This window comes from Oncorhynchus gorbuscha, linkage group LG03 (genome assembly GCF_021184085.1).
Source record: "Oncorhynchus gorbuscha isolate QuinsamMale2020 ecotype Even-year linkage group LG03, OgorEven_v1.0, whole genome shotgun sequence".
In the NCBI taxonomy this organism is placed as follows: domain Eukaryota; kingdom Metazoa; phylum Chordata; class Actinopteri; order Salmoniformes; family Salmonidae; genus Oncorhynchus; species Oncorhynchus gorbuscha.
This window is the reverse complement of record NC_060175.1, coordinates 25,673,958-25,689,421: the sequence shown is the minus strand read 5'-3', so window position 1 is coordinate 25,689,421 and position 15,464 is coordinate 25,673,958. Positions and strand designations below refer to the sequence as shown.

At 43.8% G+C, this 15,464-nt stretch overlaps 1 protein-coding gene across 3 annotated transcripts in view; it reads left to right on the top strand.

Annotated features, from left to right (window-relative positions):
* LOC124029311 (receptor-type tyrosine-protein phosphatase gamma-like) overlaps positions 1-15,464 on the top strand; it is a 274,161-nt gene that overhangs the window by 187,138 nt on the left and 71,559 nt on the right. For 2 of the 3 annotated variants that reach the window (XM_046341081.1, XM_046341073.1), the window contains exons 7-8: positions 963-1,120; positions 3,704-3,902. In XM_046341081.1, the coding sequence (XP_046197037.1) occupies positions 963-1,120; positions 3,704-3,902 (357 nt within the window). The remainder of the gene's footprint in view (positions 1-962; positions 1,121-3,703; positions 3,903-15,464) is intronic. The other variant, XM_046341087.1, reaches the window with a different exon arrangement.

Genomic DNA, 15,464 nt, shown 5'->3' with positions numbered 1-15,464 from the left:
TCTTGGAACTGCATTGTTGATTAAGGACTTGTAAGTAAGCATTTCACTGTAAAGCCTGTTGTATTCGGAACATGTGCCAAATAAAGTTTGATTTGAGTTGAGTGTGTGTGTGGGTCTCTGAGTTTGTGTGTGTGTTTCTGAGTGTGTGTGTGTGGTTCTCTGAGTGTGTGTGTGGGTCTCTGAGTGTGTGCAGGCTGTGTTTGTGTGTTGATATGTGCGTTCCTGTGCTCTCTCTATTCTCCCCTCAAGAGAATGATGATGTGTTAGTTTTTCTCTGTGTTCATGTGTAAGTTTGTTATTCTGTGTTGATGTGTTAGTTCATTTTTCTCTGTGTTGATGTGTGTGTTAGTTTTTTCTCTGTGTTGATGTGTTAGTTAGTTTTTCTCTGTGTTGATGTCTGTGTTAGTTTTTCTCTGTGTTGATGTGTTAGTTAGTTTTTCTCTGTGTTGATGTCTGTGTTTTTCTCTGTTTGATGTGTTAGTTTTTTTCCTGTGTTGATGTGTTAGTTTTTTCTCTGTTTTGTGTTAGTTTGTTTTTCTCTGTGTTGATGTGTTAGTTAGTTTTTCTCTGTGTTGATGTGTTAGTTTGTTTTTCTCTGTGTTGATGTGTTAGTTAGTTTTTCTCTGTGTTGATGTGTTAGTTTGTTTTTCTCTGTGTTGATGTGTTAGTTAGTTTTTCTCTGTGTTGATGTGTTAGTTAGTTTTTCTCTGTGTTGATGTGTTTTTCCTGTGTTGATGTTTAGTTTTTTTTCTCTGTGTTGATGTGTTAGTTTGTTTTTCTCTGTGTTGATGTGTTAGTTAGTTTTTCTCTGTGTTGATGTGTTAGTTTGTTTTTCTCTGTGTTGATGTGTTAGTTAGTTTTTCTCTGTGTTGATGTGTTAGTTTGTTTTTCTCTGTGTTGATGTGTTAGTTAGTTTTTCTCTGTGTTGATATGTGTATCTGTTCTGTCTCTCCCCCTTTCAGAGAAGGAGACATTCCTGAGTCCATTTATCCTGAGGGATCTGCTACCATCATCGTTGGGGAGTTACTACCGCTACACAGGCTCTCTCACCAGCCCGCCCTGCAGCAAGGTGGTCGAGTGGATCGTCTTCTCCAGGCCCGTCTTACTCTCCCACTCACAGGTCAGTTACACATGCACATACACACACACATTTTGGGGAGTAAAACTGTATTGCCATTCAAAATACTATTTTCCCTAACCCTTAACCAAAATCCTAACTTTAACCCCAAACCCTAAACATAACCGTTAAGCGTAAAATAGCATTTAAACAAATTCAGGTTTTGAAAAAAAAAATTGAAAACTTTTTTATTTTTCTACCTTGTCAGGACATTCTGGGGACTTGTCAGGATATTCTGGCCCTGATAATGTAGGAAAACATGTACACACACACACTATCATCTCGGCTTGGGTGGTATACCACATATACCGTAAATCAGGATATTTGGAAAAAGCCACGGGATGGTTTTTCATTACTGTCAATTCAATTAAAACTTAAGTTTTTTTAAATTTAACTGTCACATTATTTGGAAGATTACAGTAGTCCCCAGTCACATGGGGACTGTTGCCAAACATACAAGGACAAGAGACCTGAGCCTTGTGAGTCACTCATGGTTTTGCAGTGCCAGGTGATCTAATTACAGTATGGAATTAACAACTAAATGTTTGCCAGCTAGATATCTTATAACTGTTAAGTTAACTATCTAAAATGTGCTAAATGCTCTGCAATTTTGCATTTGGCTTGCTAATTTAATAGCTAGTTAGCTATCTAGCTGTGGTTAGCTTCTTCCAAAATCAAGCATTCACTTGCTAACAGCAGAGATCACCCCTCCTGGATCAAGATCCTTGCTGGCTAATATAGCTCTCTGAATATTTTAACACCGAGACTAGACCATGGGGAGAAAGCACCGTCGTGGGGAGAAAGCACCGTCGTGGGGAGAAAGCACCGTCGTGGGGAGAAAGCACCGTCGTGGGGAGAAAGCACCGTCGTGGGGAGAAAGCACCGTCGTGGGGACAAAGCACCATCACGGGGAGAAAGCACCGTCACGGGGAGAAAGCACCGTCACGGGGAGAAAGCACCGTCACGGGGAGAAAGCACCGTCGTGGGGAGAAAGCACCGTCGTGGGGAGAAAGCACCGTCGTGGGGAGAAAGCACCGTCGTGGGGAGAAAGCACCGTCGTGGGGAGAAAGCACCGTCGTGGGGAGAAAGCACCGTCGTGGGGAGAAAGCACCGTCGTGGGGACAAAGCACCATCACGGGGGAAAGCACCGTCACAGGGAGAAAGCACCGTCACGGGGAGAAAGCACCGTCATGGGGAGAAAGATGAGTTTGAAGCTACCAGAGCCAAAGAAGAGGTTGTCTGAAACCCAAAGTGAATTGATTCCAGATCTTCAATGTTGTTTTGACACATGTGTTTGGTGAAGGAGGAGTAAGGGCCTGTAACGGGAGGAGCGAGGGAATAGATGAGGCGGGCTCCATCTCTAGCCAAATTGGGAGTGGGAATATCTCTCTGCTCTGCAACCAGTACTGAATGATCCTAAGGTTAGCGGCCCAATAATAGAATCTGAAATCTGGTAGTGCTCGACCGCCGCCTGGTCTAAGCCTCTGAAAAAGCTGTTTTCCTATCATAAGGGGCTTTTTGTCCTATATAAAGTTAGAATTAGGCTGTGATCTTTTTGAAAAACGTATTGGGAAGAAAAATCTGAAGGTACTGATAGAGATATAAAAATTTAGGAAGAGTATTCATTTTAATAGAATGAATTATTGCGACTAAGGAGAGGTGTAGCAAAGACCAGCGTTCAAAGTCGTTTTTAGTGCAGTTTAAAAGAGGTGCAAAGTCGTCCTTAGTGCAGGTTAAAAGAGGAGCAAAGTCATCCTTAGTGCAGGTTAAAAGAGGAGCAAAGTCATCCTTAGTGCAGGTTAAAAGAGGAGCAAAGGCATCCTTAGTGCAGGTTAAAAGAGCAGCAAAGTCATCCTTAGTACAGGTTAAAAGAGGAGCAAAGTCATCCTTAGTGCAGGTTAAAAGAGGAGCAAAGTTGGCCTGAAAAGTGTTTTCAAATCTGATTGTGACATGCACCCCGAGATAAGTAAAACTTCTCAGCTGCTTTATAAATATACTGCTACTGTAGAAAGGGTAATAAATAGCACTCCAAGTGCTTGGCCTTTAATAATCCTTTCTCAGTAAGACCTGGTCTTATGATATTATTTGGATTATCTTAGTATGTGCAACACTTGGTTATATACACAGATATTCACATATCTCCTTGCATGTCCACAAACCTGCAGCAGAGGACAAATCCTTTGTTCTGTATTGGATCACTGGATGCAGAGTATTGACTGTGTACTGCAATGTTTTATGGCGTTCATATATGGTCTCTTATGAATACGTAATTCATTTTTCCATCCGTCCAAATAAGAAATTGATTCTAGCCAGTCTTTAATGGTTAGTCATTACAGCACTCTGCAGGACATCAGTCAAAGAGATCGATGGCAGGACATTTGCCCCATTGAAATGTTACACACTCCTGGAGCCAGTCGAGCAGAACAGAGGCACGTTTATGTCCTTTGCTTCAGGGACACACACATGCACCCCTTCCAACCAACACACAACACACACACACACGCAAAATAGTCACATGCACACGCACACACACTGCTTCTGCCTTACTTAAGCCTATATATCCTCTCTCTCTCTTCTTCTGTCTAGCTGGAGGCATTCTACTCCATCTTCACCACGGAGCAGCAGGACCATGTGAAGTCAGTAGAGTACCTGAGAAACAACTACAGACCCCTTCAGGACCTGGACAACAGGGAGGTGTCGAAGTCCGCTGTTAAAGACGCCTGGCAGAGGGACCTGACTGACAGCCTGGGACTAGGTACAGATGTCATCACAGATGCATCCAGAGGTACCACACTATACACTCTCTTACATTCAGTCAGTCAGTCAGTCACCAGACACATCCAGAGGTACCACACTATACACTCTCTTACATTCAGTCAGTCAGACACATCCAGAGGTACCACACTATACACTCTCTTACATTTAGTCAGTGAGTCAGTCAGTCACCAGACACATCCAGAGGTACCACACTATACACTCTTACATTCAGTCAGTCAGACACATCCAGAGGTACCACACTATACACTCTCTTACATTCAGTCAGTCAGTCAGTCAGACACATCCAGAGGTACCACACTATACACTCTCTTACATTCAGTCAGTCAGTCAGTCAGTCAGACACATCCAGAGGTACCACACTATACACTCTCTTACATTCAGTCAGTCAGACACATCCAGAGGTACCACACTATACACTCTCTTACATTCAGTCAGTCAGACACATCCAGAGGTACCACACTATACACTCTCTTACATTCAGTCAGTCAGTCAGTCAGTCACCAGACACATCCAGAGGTACCACACTATACACTCTCTTACATTCAGTCAGTCAGACACATCCAGAGGTACCACACTATACACTCTCTTACATTCAGTCAGTCAGTCAGACACATCCAGTGATACCACACTATACACTCTCTTACATTCAGTCAGTCAGTCAGACACATCCAGAGATACCACACTATACACTCTCTTACATTCAGTCAGTCAGTCAGTCAGACACATCCAGAGATACCACACTATACACTCTCTTACATTCAGTCAGTCAGTCAGTCAGACACATCCAGAGATACCACACTATACACTCTCTTACATTCAGTCAATCAGTCAGTCACCAGACATATCCAGAGGTACCACACTATACACTACACTCTCTTACATTCAGTCAGTCAGACACATCCAGTGATACCACACTATACACTCTCTTACATTCAGTCAGTCAGTCAGTCAGTCAGACACATCCAGAGGTACCACACTATACACTCTCTTACATTCAGTCAGTCAGACACATCCAGTGATACCACACTATACACTCTCTTACATTCAGTCAGTCAGACACATCCAGAGGTACCACACTATACACTCTCTTACATTCAGTCAGTCAGTCAGTCAGACACATCCAGAGATACCACACTATACACTCTCTTACATTCAGTCAGTCACCAGACAGTCAGTCAGTCAGTCACCAGACATATCCAGAGGTACCACACTATACACTCTCTTACATTCAGTCAGTCAGTCAATCAGTCAGACACATCCAGAGGTACCACAATATACACTCTCTTACATTCAGTCAGTCACCAGACAGTCAGTCAGTCAGTCACCAGACATATCCAGAGGTACCACACTATACACTCTCTTACATTCAGTCAGTCAGACACATCCAGAGGTACCACACTATACACTCTCTTACATTCAGTCAGTCAGTCAGTCAGTCACCAGACACATCCAGAGGTACCACACTATACACTCTTAGTCAGTCAGACACATCCAGAGGTACCACACTATACACTCTCTTACATTCAGTCAGTCAGACACATCCAGAGGTACCACACTATACACTCTTACATTCAGTCTGTCAGACACATCCAGAGGTACCACACTATACACTCTCTTACATTCAGTCAGTCAGACACATCCAGAGATACCACACTATACACTCTCTTACATTCAGTCAGTCAGTCAGTCAGACACATCCCGATGTACCACACTATACACTCTCTTACATTCAGTCAGTCAGTCAGTCACCAGACACATCCAGAGGTACCACACTATACACTCTTACATTCAGTCAGTCAGACACATCCAGAGGTACCACACTATACACTCTCTTACATTCAGTCAGTCAGACACATCCAGAGGTACCACACTATACACTCTTACATTCAGTCAGTCAGACACATCCAGAGATACCACACTATACACTCTCTTACATTCAGTCAGTCAGTCAGTCAGACACATCCCAGATGTACCACACTATACACTCTCTTACATTCAGTCAGTCACCAGACAGTCAGTCAGTCAGTCAGACACATCCAGAGGTACCACACTATACACTCTCTTACATTCAGTCAGTCAGACACATCCAGAGGTACCACACTATACACTCTCTTACATTCAGTCAGTCAGTCACCAGACACATCCAGAGGTACCACACTATACACTCTTACATTCAGTCAGTCAGACACATCCAGAGGTACCACACTATACACTCTCTTACATTCAGTCAGTCAGACACATCCAGAGGTACCACACTATACATTCTCTTACATTCAGTCAGTCAGTCAGTCAGTCACAGACACATCCAGAGGTACCACACTATACACTCTCTTACATTCAGTCAGTCAGACACATCCAGAGGTACCACACTATACACTCTCTTACATTCAGTCAGTCAGTCAGACACATCCAGTGATACCACACTATACACTCTTACATTCAGTCAGTCAGTCAGTCAGTCAGACACATCCAGAGGTACCACACTATACACTCTCTTACATTCAGTCAGTCAGACACATCCAGAGGTACCACACTATACACTCTCTTACATTCAGTCAGTCAGTCAGTCAGTCAGACACATCCAGAGGTACCACACTATACACTCTCTTACATTCAGTCAGTCAGACACATCCAGAGGTACCACACTATACACTCTCTTCAGACAGTCAGTCAGACACATCCAGAGGTACCACACTATACACTCTCTTACATTCAGTCAGTCAGTCAGTCAGTCACCAGACACATCCAGAGGTACCACACTATACACTCTCTTACATTCAGTCAGTCAGACACATCCAGAGGTACCACACTATACACTCTCTTACATTCAGTCAGTCAGTCACACATCCAGAGGTACCACACTACTACATTCACAGTCAGTCAGACTCTCTTACATTCAGTCAGTCAGTCAGACACATCCAGAGATACCACACTATACACTCTCTTACATTCAGTCAGTCAGTCAGTCAGACACATCCAGAGATACCACACTATACACTCTCTTACATTCAGTCAGTCAGTCAGTCAGACACATCCAGAGATACCACACTATACACTCTCTTACATTCAGTCAATCAGTCAGTCACAGACATATCCAGAGGTACCACACTATACACTCACTCTCTTACATTCAGTCAGTCAGACACATCCAGTGATACCACACTATACACTCTCTTACATTCAGTCAGTCAGACACATCCAGTGATACCACACTATACACTCTCTTACATTCAGTCAGTCAGACACATCCAGAGGTACCACACTATACACTCTCTTACACTCAGTCAGTCAGACACATCCAGTGATACCACACTATACACTCTCTTACATTCAGTCAGTCAGTCAGTCAGTCAGACACATCCAGAGGTACCACACTATACACTCTCTTACATTCAGTCAGTCAGACACATCCAGTGATACCACACTATACACTCTCTTACATTCAGTCAGTCAGACACATCCAGAGGTACCACACTATACACTCTCTTACATTCAGTCAGTCAGTCAGTCAGACACATCCAGAGATACCACACTATACACTCTCTTACATTCAGTCAGTCACCAGACAGTCAGTCAGTCAGTCACCAGACATATCCAGAGGTACCACACTATACACTCTCTTACATTCAGTCAGTCAGTCAGTCAGTCAGACACATCCAGAGATACCACACTATACACTCTCTTACATTCAGTCAGTCACCAGACAGTCAGTCAGTCAGTCACCAGACATATCCAGAGGTACCACACTATACACTCTCTTACATTCAGTCAGTCAGTCAATCAGTCAGACACATCCAGAGGTACCACAATATACACTCTCTTACATTCAGTCAGTCACCAGACAGTCAGTCAGTCAGTCAGTCACCAGACATATCCAGAGGTACCACACTATACACTCTCTTACATTCAGTCAGTCAGACACATCCAGAGGTACCACACTATACACTCTCTTACATTCAGTCAGTCAGTCAGTCAGTCACCAGACACATCCAGAGGTACCACACTATACACTCTTACATTCAGTCAGTCAGACACATCCAGAGGTACCACACTATACACTCTCTTACATTCAGTCAGTCAGACACATCCAGAGGTACCACACTATACACTCTTACATTCAGTCTGTCAGACACATCCAGAGGTACCACACTATACACTCTCTTACATTCAGTCAGTCAGACACATCCAGAGATACCACACTATACACTCTCTTACATTCAGTCAGTCAGTCAGTCAGACACATCCCGATGTACCACACTATACACTCTCTTACATTCAGTCAGTCACCAGACAGTCAGTCAGTCAGTCAGTCAGACACATCCAGAGGTACCACACTATACACTCTCTTACATTCAGTCAGTCAGACACATCCAGAGGTACCACACTATACACTCTCTTACATTCAGTCAGTCAGACACATCCAGAGGTACCACACTATACACTCTCTTACATTCAGTCAGTCAGTCAGACACATCCAGTGATACCACACTATACACTCTCTTACATTCAGTCAGTCAGTCAGACACATCCAGAGATACCACACTATACACTCTCTTACATTCAGTCAGTCAGTCAGTCAGACACATCCAGAGATACCACACTATACACTCTCTTACATTCAGTCAGTCAGTCAGTCAGACACATCCAGAGATACCACACTATACACTCTCTTACATTCAGTCAGTCAGTCAGTCACCAGACATATCCAGAGGTACCACACTATACACTCTCTCTTACATTCAGTCAGTCAGACACATCCAGAGATACCACACTATACACTCTCTTACATTCAGTCAGTCAGACACATCCAGTGATACCACACTATACACTCTCTTACATTCAGTCAGTCAGTCAGTCAGTCAGACACATCCAGAGGTACCACACTATACACTCTCTTACATTCAGTCAGTCAGACACATCCAGTGATACCACACTATACACTCTCTTACATTCAGTCAGTCAGACACATCCAGAGGTACCACACTATACACTCTCTTACATTCAGTCAGTCAGTCAGTCAGACACATCCAGAGATACCACACTATACACTCTCTTACATTCAGTCAGTCACCAGACAGTCAGTCAGTCAGTCACCAGACATCCAGAGGTACCACACTATACACTCTCTTACATTCAGTCAGTCAGTCAGTCAGACACATCCAGAGATACCACACTATACACTCTCTTACATTCAGTCAGTCACCAGACAGTCAGTCAGTCAGTCACCAGACATATCCAGAGGTACCACACTATACACTCTCTTACATTCAGTCAGTCAGTCAATCAGTCAGACACATCCAGAGATACCACACTATACACTCTCTTACATTCAGTCAGTCACCAGACAGTCAGTCAGTCAGTCACCAGACATATCCAGAGGTACCACACTATACACTCTCTTACATTCAGTCAGTCAGACACATCCAGAGGTACCACACTATACACTCTCTTACATTCAGTCAGTCAGTCAGTCAGTCACCAGACACATCCAGAGGTACCACACTATACACTCTTACATTCAGTCAGTCAGACACATCCAGAGGTACCACACTATACACTCTCTTACATTCAGTCAGTCAGACACATCCAGAGGTACCACACTATACACTCTTACATTCAGTCTGTCAGACACATCCAGAGGTACCACACTATACACTCTCTTACATTCAGTCAGTCAGACACATCCAGAGATACCACACTATACACTCTCTTACATTCAGTCAGTCAGTCAGTCAGACACATCCCGATGTACCACACTATACACTCTCTTACATTCAGTCAGTCAGTCAGTCACCAGACACATCCAGAGGTACCACACTATACACTCTTACATTCAGTCAGTCAGACACATCCAGAGGTACCACACTATACACTCTCTTACATTCAGTCAGTCAGACACATCCAGAGGTACCACACTATACACTCTTACATTCAGTCTGTCAGACACATCCAGAGGTACCACACTATACACTCTCTTACATTCAGTCAGTCAGACACATCCAGAGATACCACACTATACACTCTCTTACATTCAGTCAGTCAGTCAGTCAGACACATCCCGATGTACCACACTATACACTCTCTTACATTCAGTCAGTCACCAGACAGTCAGTCAGTCAGTCAGTCAGACACATCCAGAGGTACCACACTATACACTCTCTTACATTCAGTCAGTCAGACACATCCAGAGCTACCACACTATACACTCTCTTACATTCAGTCAGTCAGTCACCAGACACATCCAGAGGTACCACACTATACACTCTTACATTCAGTCAGTCAGACACATCCAGAGGTACCACACTATACACTCTCTTACATTCAGTCAGTCAGACACATCCAGAGGTACCACACTATACATTCTCTTACATTCAGTCAGTCAGTCAGTCAGTCACCAGACACATCCAGAGGTACCACACTATACACTCTCTTACATTCAGTCAGTCAGACACATCCAGAGGTACCACACTATACACTCTCTTACATTCAGTCAGTCAGTCAGACACATCCAGTGATACCACACTATACACTCTTACATTCAGTCAGTCAGTCAGTCAGTCAGACACATCCAGAGGTACCACACTATACACTCTCTTACATTCAGTCAGTCAGACACATCCAGAGGTACCACACTATACACTCTCTTACATTCAGTCAGTCAGTCAGTCAGTCAGACACATCCAGAGGTACCACACTATACACTCTCTTACATTCAGTCAGTCAGACACATCCAGAGGTACCACACTATACACTCTCTTACATTCAGTCAGTCAGACACATCCAGAGGTACCACACTATACACTCTCTTACATTCAGTCAGTCAGTCAGTCAGTCAGTCACCAGACACATCCAGAGGTACCACACTATACACTCTCTTACATTCAGTCAGTCAGACACATCCAGAGGTACCACACTATACACTCTCTTACATTCAGTCAGTCAGTCAGACACATCCAGTGATACCACACTATACACTCTTACATTCAGTCAGTCAGTCAGTCAGTCAGACACATCCAGAGGTACCACACTATACACTCTCTTACATTCAGTCAGTCAGACACATCCAGAGGTACCACACTATACACTCTCTTACATTCAGTCAGTCAGTCAGTCAGTCAGACACATCCAGAGGTACCACACTATACACTCTCTTACATTCAGTCAGTCAGACACATCCAGAGTACACACTATACACTCTCTTACATTCAGTCAGTCAGACACATCCAGAGGTACCACACTATACACTCTCTTACATTCAGTCAGTCAGTCAGTCAGTCAGTCACCAGACACATCCAGAGGTACCACACTATACATTCTCTTACATTCAGTCAGTCAGTCAGTCAGTCAGTCAGACACATCCAGAGGTACCACACTATACACTCTCTTACATTCAGTCAGTCAGACACATCCAGAGGTACCACACTATACACTCTCTTACATTCAGTCAGTCAGTCAGACACATCCAGTGATACCACACTATACACTCTTACATTCAGTCAGTCAGTCAGTCAGTCAGTCAGTCAGACACATCCAGAGGTACCACACTATACACTCTTACATTCAGTCAGTCAGACACATCCAGAGGTACCACACTATACACTCTCTTACATTCAGTCAGTCAGACACATCCAGAGGTACCACACTATACACTCTCTTACATTCAGTCAGTCAGACACATCCAGAGATACCACACTATACACTCTCTTACATTCAGTCAGTCAGTCAGTCAGACACATCCCGATGTACCACACTATACACTCTCTTACATTCAGTCAGTCACCAGACAGTCAGTCAGTCAGTCAGTCAGTCAGACACATCCAGAGGTACCACACTATACACTCTCTTACATTCAGTCAGTCAGACACATCCAGAGGTACCACACTATATACTCTCTTACATTCAGTCAGTCAGTCAGTCACCAGACACATCCAGAGGTACCACACTATACACTCTTACATTCAGTCAGTCAGACACATCCAGAGGTACCACACTATACACTCTCTTACATTCAGTCAGTCAGTCAGTCAGTCACCAGACACATCCAGAGGTACCACACTATACACTCTCTTACATTCAGTCAGTCAGACACATTCAGAGGTACCACACTATACACTCTCTTACATTCAGTCAGTCAGTCAGACACATCCAGTGATATCACACTATACACTCTTACATTCAGTCAGTCAGTCAGTCAGTCAGACACATCCAGAGGTACCACACTATACACTCTCTTACATTCAGTCAGTCAGACACATCCAGAGGTACCACACTATACACTCTCTTACATTCAGTCAGTCAGTCAGTCAGTCAGACACATCCAGAGGTACCACACTATACACTCTCTTACATTCAGTCAGTCAGTCCAGAGGTACCAGTCAGTCAGACACATCCAGAGGTACCACACTATACACTCTCTTACATTCAGTCAGTCAGACACATCCAGAGGTACCACACTATACACTCTCTTACATTCAGTCAGTCAGACACATCCAGAGGTACCACACTATACACTCTCTTACATTCAGTCAGTCAGTCAGAGACACATCCAGAGATACCACACTATACACTCTCTTACATTCAGTCAGTCAGTCAGTCAGACACATCCAGAGATACCACACTATACACTCTCTTACATTCAGTCAGTCAGTCAGTCAGACACATCCAGAGATACCACACTATACACTCTCTTACATTCAGTCAATCAGTCAGTCACCAGACATATCCAGAGGTACCACACTATACACTACACTCTCTTACATTCAGTCAGTCAGACACATCCAGAGCTACCACACTATACACTCTCTTACATTCAGTCAGTCAGACACATCCAGTGATACCACACTATACACTCTCTTACATTCAGTCAGTCAGACACATCCAGAGGTACCACACTATACACTCTCTTACACTCAGTCAGTCAGACACATCCAGTGATACCACACTATACACTCTCTTACATTCAGTCAGTCAGTCAGTCAGTCAGACACATCCAGAGGTACCACACTATACACTCTCTTACATTCAGTCAGTCAGACACATCCAGTGATACCACACTATACACTCTCTTACATTCAGTCAGTCAGACACATCCAGAGGTACCACACTATACACTCTCTTACATTCAGTCAGTCAGTCAGTCAGACACATCCAGAGATACCACACTATACACTCTCTTACATTCAGTCAGTCACCAGACAGTCAGTCAGTCAGTCACCAGACATATCCAGAGGTACCACACTATACACTCTCTTACATTCAGTCAGTCAGTCAGTCAGACACATCCAGAGATACCACACTATACACTCTCTTACATTCAGTCAGTCACCAGACAGTCAGTCAGTCAGTCACCAGACATATCCAGAGGTACCACACTATACACTCTCTTACATTCAGTCAGTCAGTCAATCAGTCAGACACATCCAGAGGTACCACAATATACACTCTCTTACATTCAGTCAGTCACCAGACAGTCAGTCAGTCAGTCACCAGACATATCCAGAGGTACCACACTATACACTCTCTTACATTCAGTCAGTCAGACACATCCAGAGGTACCACACTATACACTCTCTTACATTCAGTCAGTCAGTCAGTCAGTCACCAGACACATCCAGAGGTACCACACTATACACTCTCTTACATTCAGTCAGTCAGACACATCCAGAGGTACCACACTATACACTCTCTTACATTCAGTCAGTCAGTCAGTCAGACACATCCAGTGATACCACACTATACACTCTTACATTCAGTCAGTCAGTCAGTCAGTCAGACACATCCAGAGGTACCACACTATACACTCTCTTACATTCAGTCAGTCAGACACATCCAGAGGTACCACACTATACACTCTCTTACATTCAGTCAGTCAGACACATCCAGTGATACCACACTATACACTCTTACATTCAGTCAGTCAGTCAGTCAGTCAGTCAGACACATCCAGAGGTACCACACTATACACTCTCTTACATTCAGTCAGTCAGACACATCCAGAGGTACCACACTATACACTCTCTTACATTCAGTCAGTCAGACACATCCAGAGGTACCACACTATACACTCTCTTACATTCAGTCAGTCAGACACATCCAGAGGTACCACACTATACACTCTCTTACATTCAGTCAGTCAGTCAGACACATCCAGTGATACCACACTATACACTCTCTTACATTCAGTCAGTCAGTCAGACACATCCAGAGATACCACACTATACACTCTCTTACATTCAGTCAGTCAGTCAGTCAGACACATCCAGAGATACCACACTATACACTCTCTTACATTCAGTCAATCAGTCAGTCACCAGACATATCCAGAGGTACCACACTATACACTCTCTTACATTCAGTCAGTCAGTCAGTCAGACACATCCAGAGGTACCACACTATACACTACACTCTCTTACATTCAGTCAGTCAGACACATCCAGAGGTACCACACTATACACTCTCTTACATTCAGTCAGTCAGACACATCCAGTGATACCACACTATACACTCTCTTACATTCAGTCAGTCAGACACATCCAGAGGTACCACACTATACACTCTCTTACACTCAGTCAGTCAGACACATCCAGTGATACCACACTATACACTCTCTTACATTCAGTCAGTCAGTCAGTCAGTCAGACACATCCAGAGGTACCACACTATACACTCTCTTACATTCAGTCAGTCAGACACATCCAGTGATACCACACTATACACTCTCTTACATTCAGTCAGTCAGTCAGTCAGACACATCCAGAGATACCACACTATACACTCTCTTACATTCAGTCAGTCACCAGACAGTCAGTCAGTCAGTCACCAGACATATCCAGAGGTACCACACTATACACTCTCTTACATTCAGTCAGTCAGTCAGTCAGACACATCCAGAGATACCACACTATACACTCTCTTACATTCAGTCAGTCACCAGACAGTCAGTCAGTCAGTCACCAGACATATCCAGAGGTACCACACTATACACTCTCTTACATTCAGTCAGTCAGTCAATCAGTCAGACACATCCAGAGGTACCACAATATACACTCTCTTACATTCAGTCAGTCACCAGACAGTCAGTCAGTCAGTCACCAGACATATCCAGAGGTACCACACTATACACTCTCTTACATTCAGTCAGTCATTCAGTCATTCAGTCAGTCAGACACATCCAGAGGTACCACACTATACACTCTCTTACATTCAGTCAGTCACCAGACAGTCAGTCAGTCAGTCACCAGACATATCCAGAGGTACCACACTATACACTCTCTTACATTCAGTCAGTCAGTCAGTCAGACAGACACATCCAGAGGTACCACACTATACACTCTCTTACATTCAGTCAGTCAGTCAGTCAGTCAGACAGACACATCCAGAGGTACCACACTATACACTCTCTTACATTCAGTCAGTCACCAGACATATCCAGAGGTACCACACTATACACTCTTACATTCAGTCAGTCAGTCAGACACATCCAGAGGTACCACACTATACACTCTCTTACATTCAGTCAGTCAGTCAGTCAGTCAGTCAGACACATCCAGAGGTACCACACTATACACTC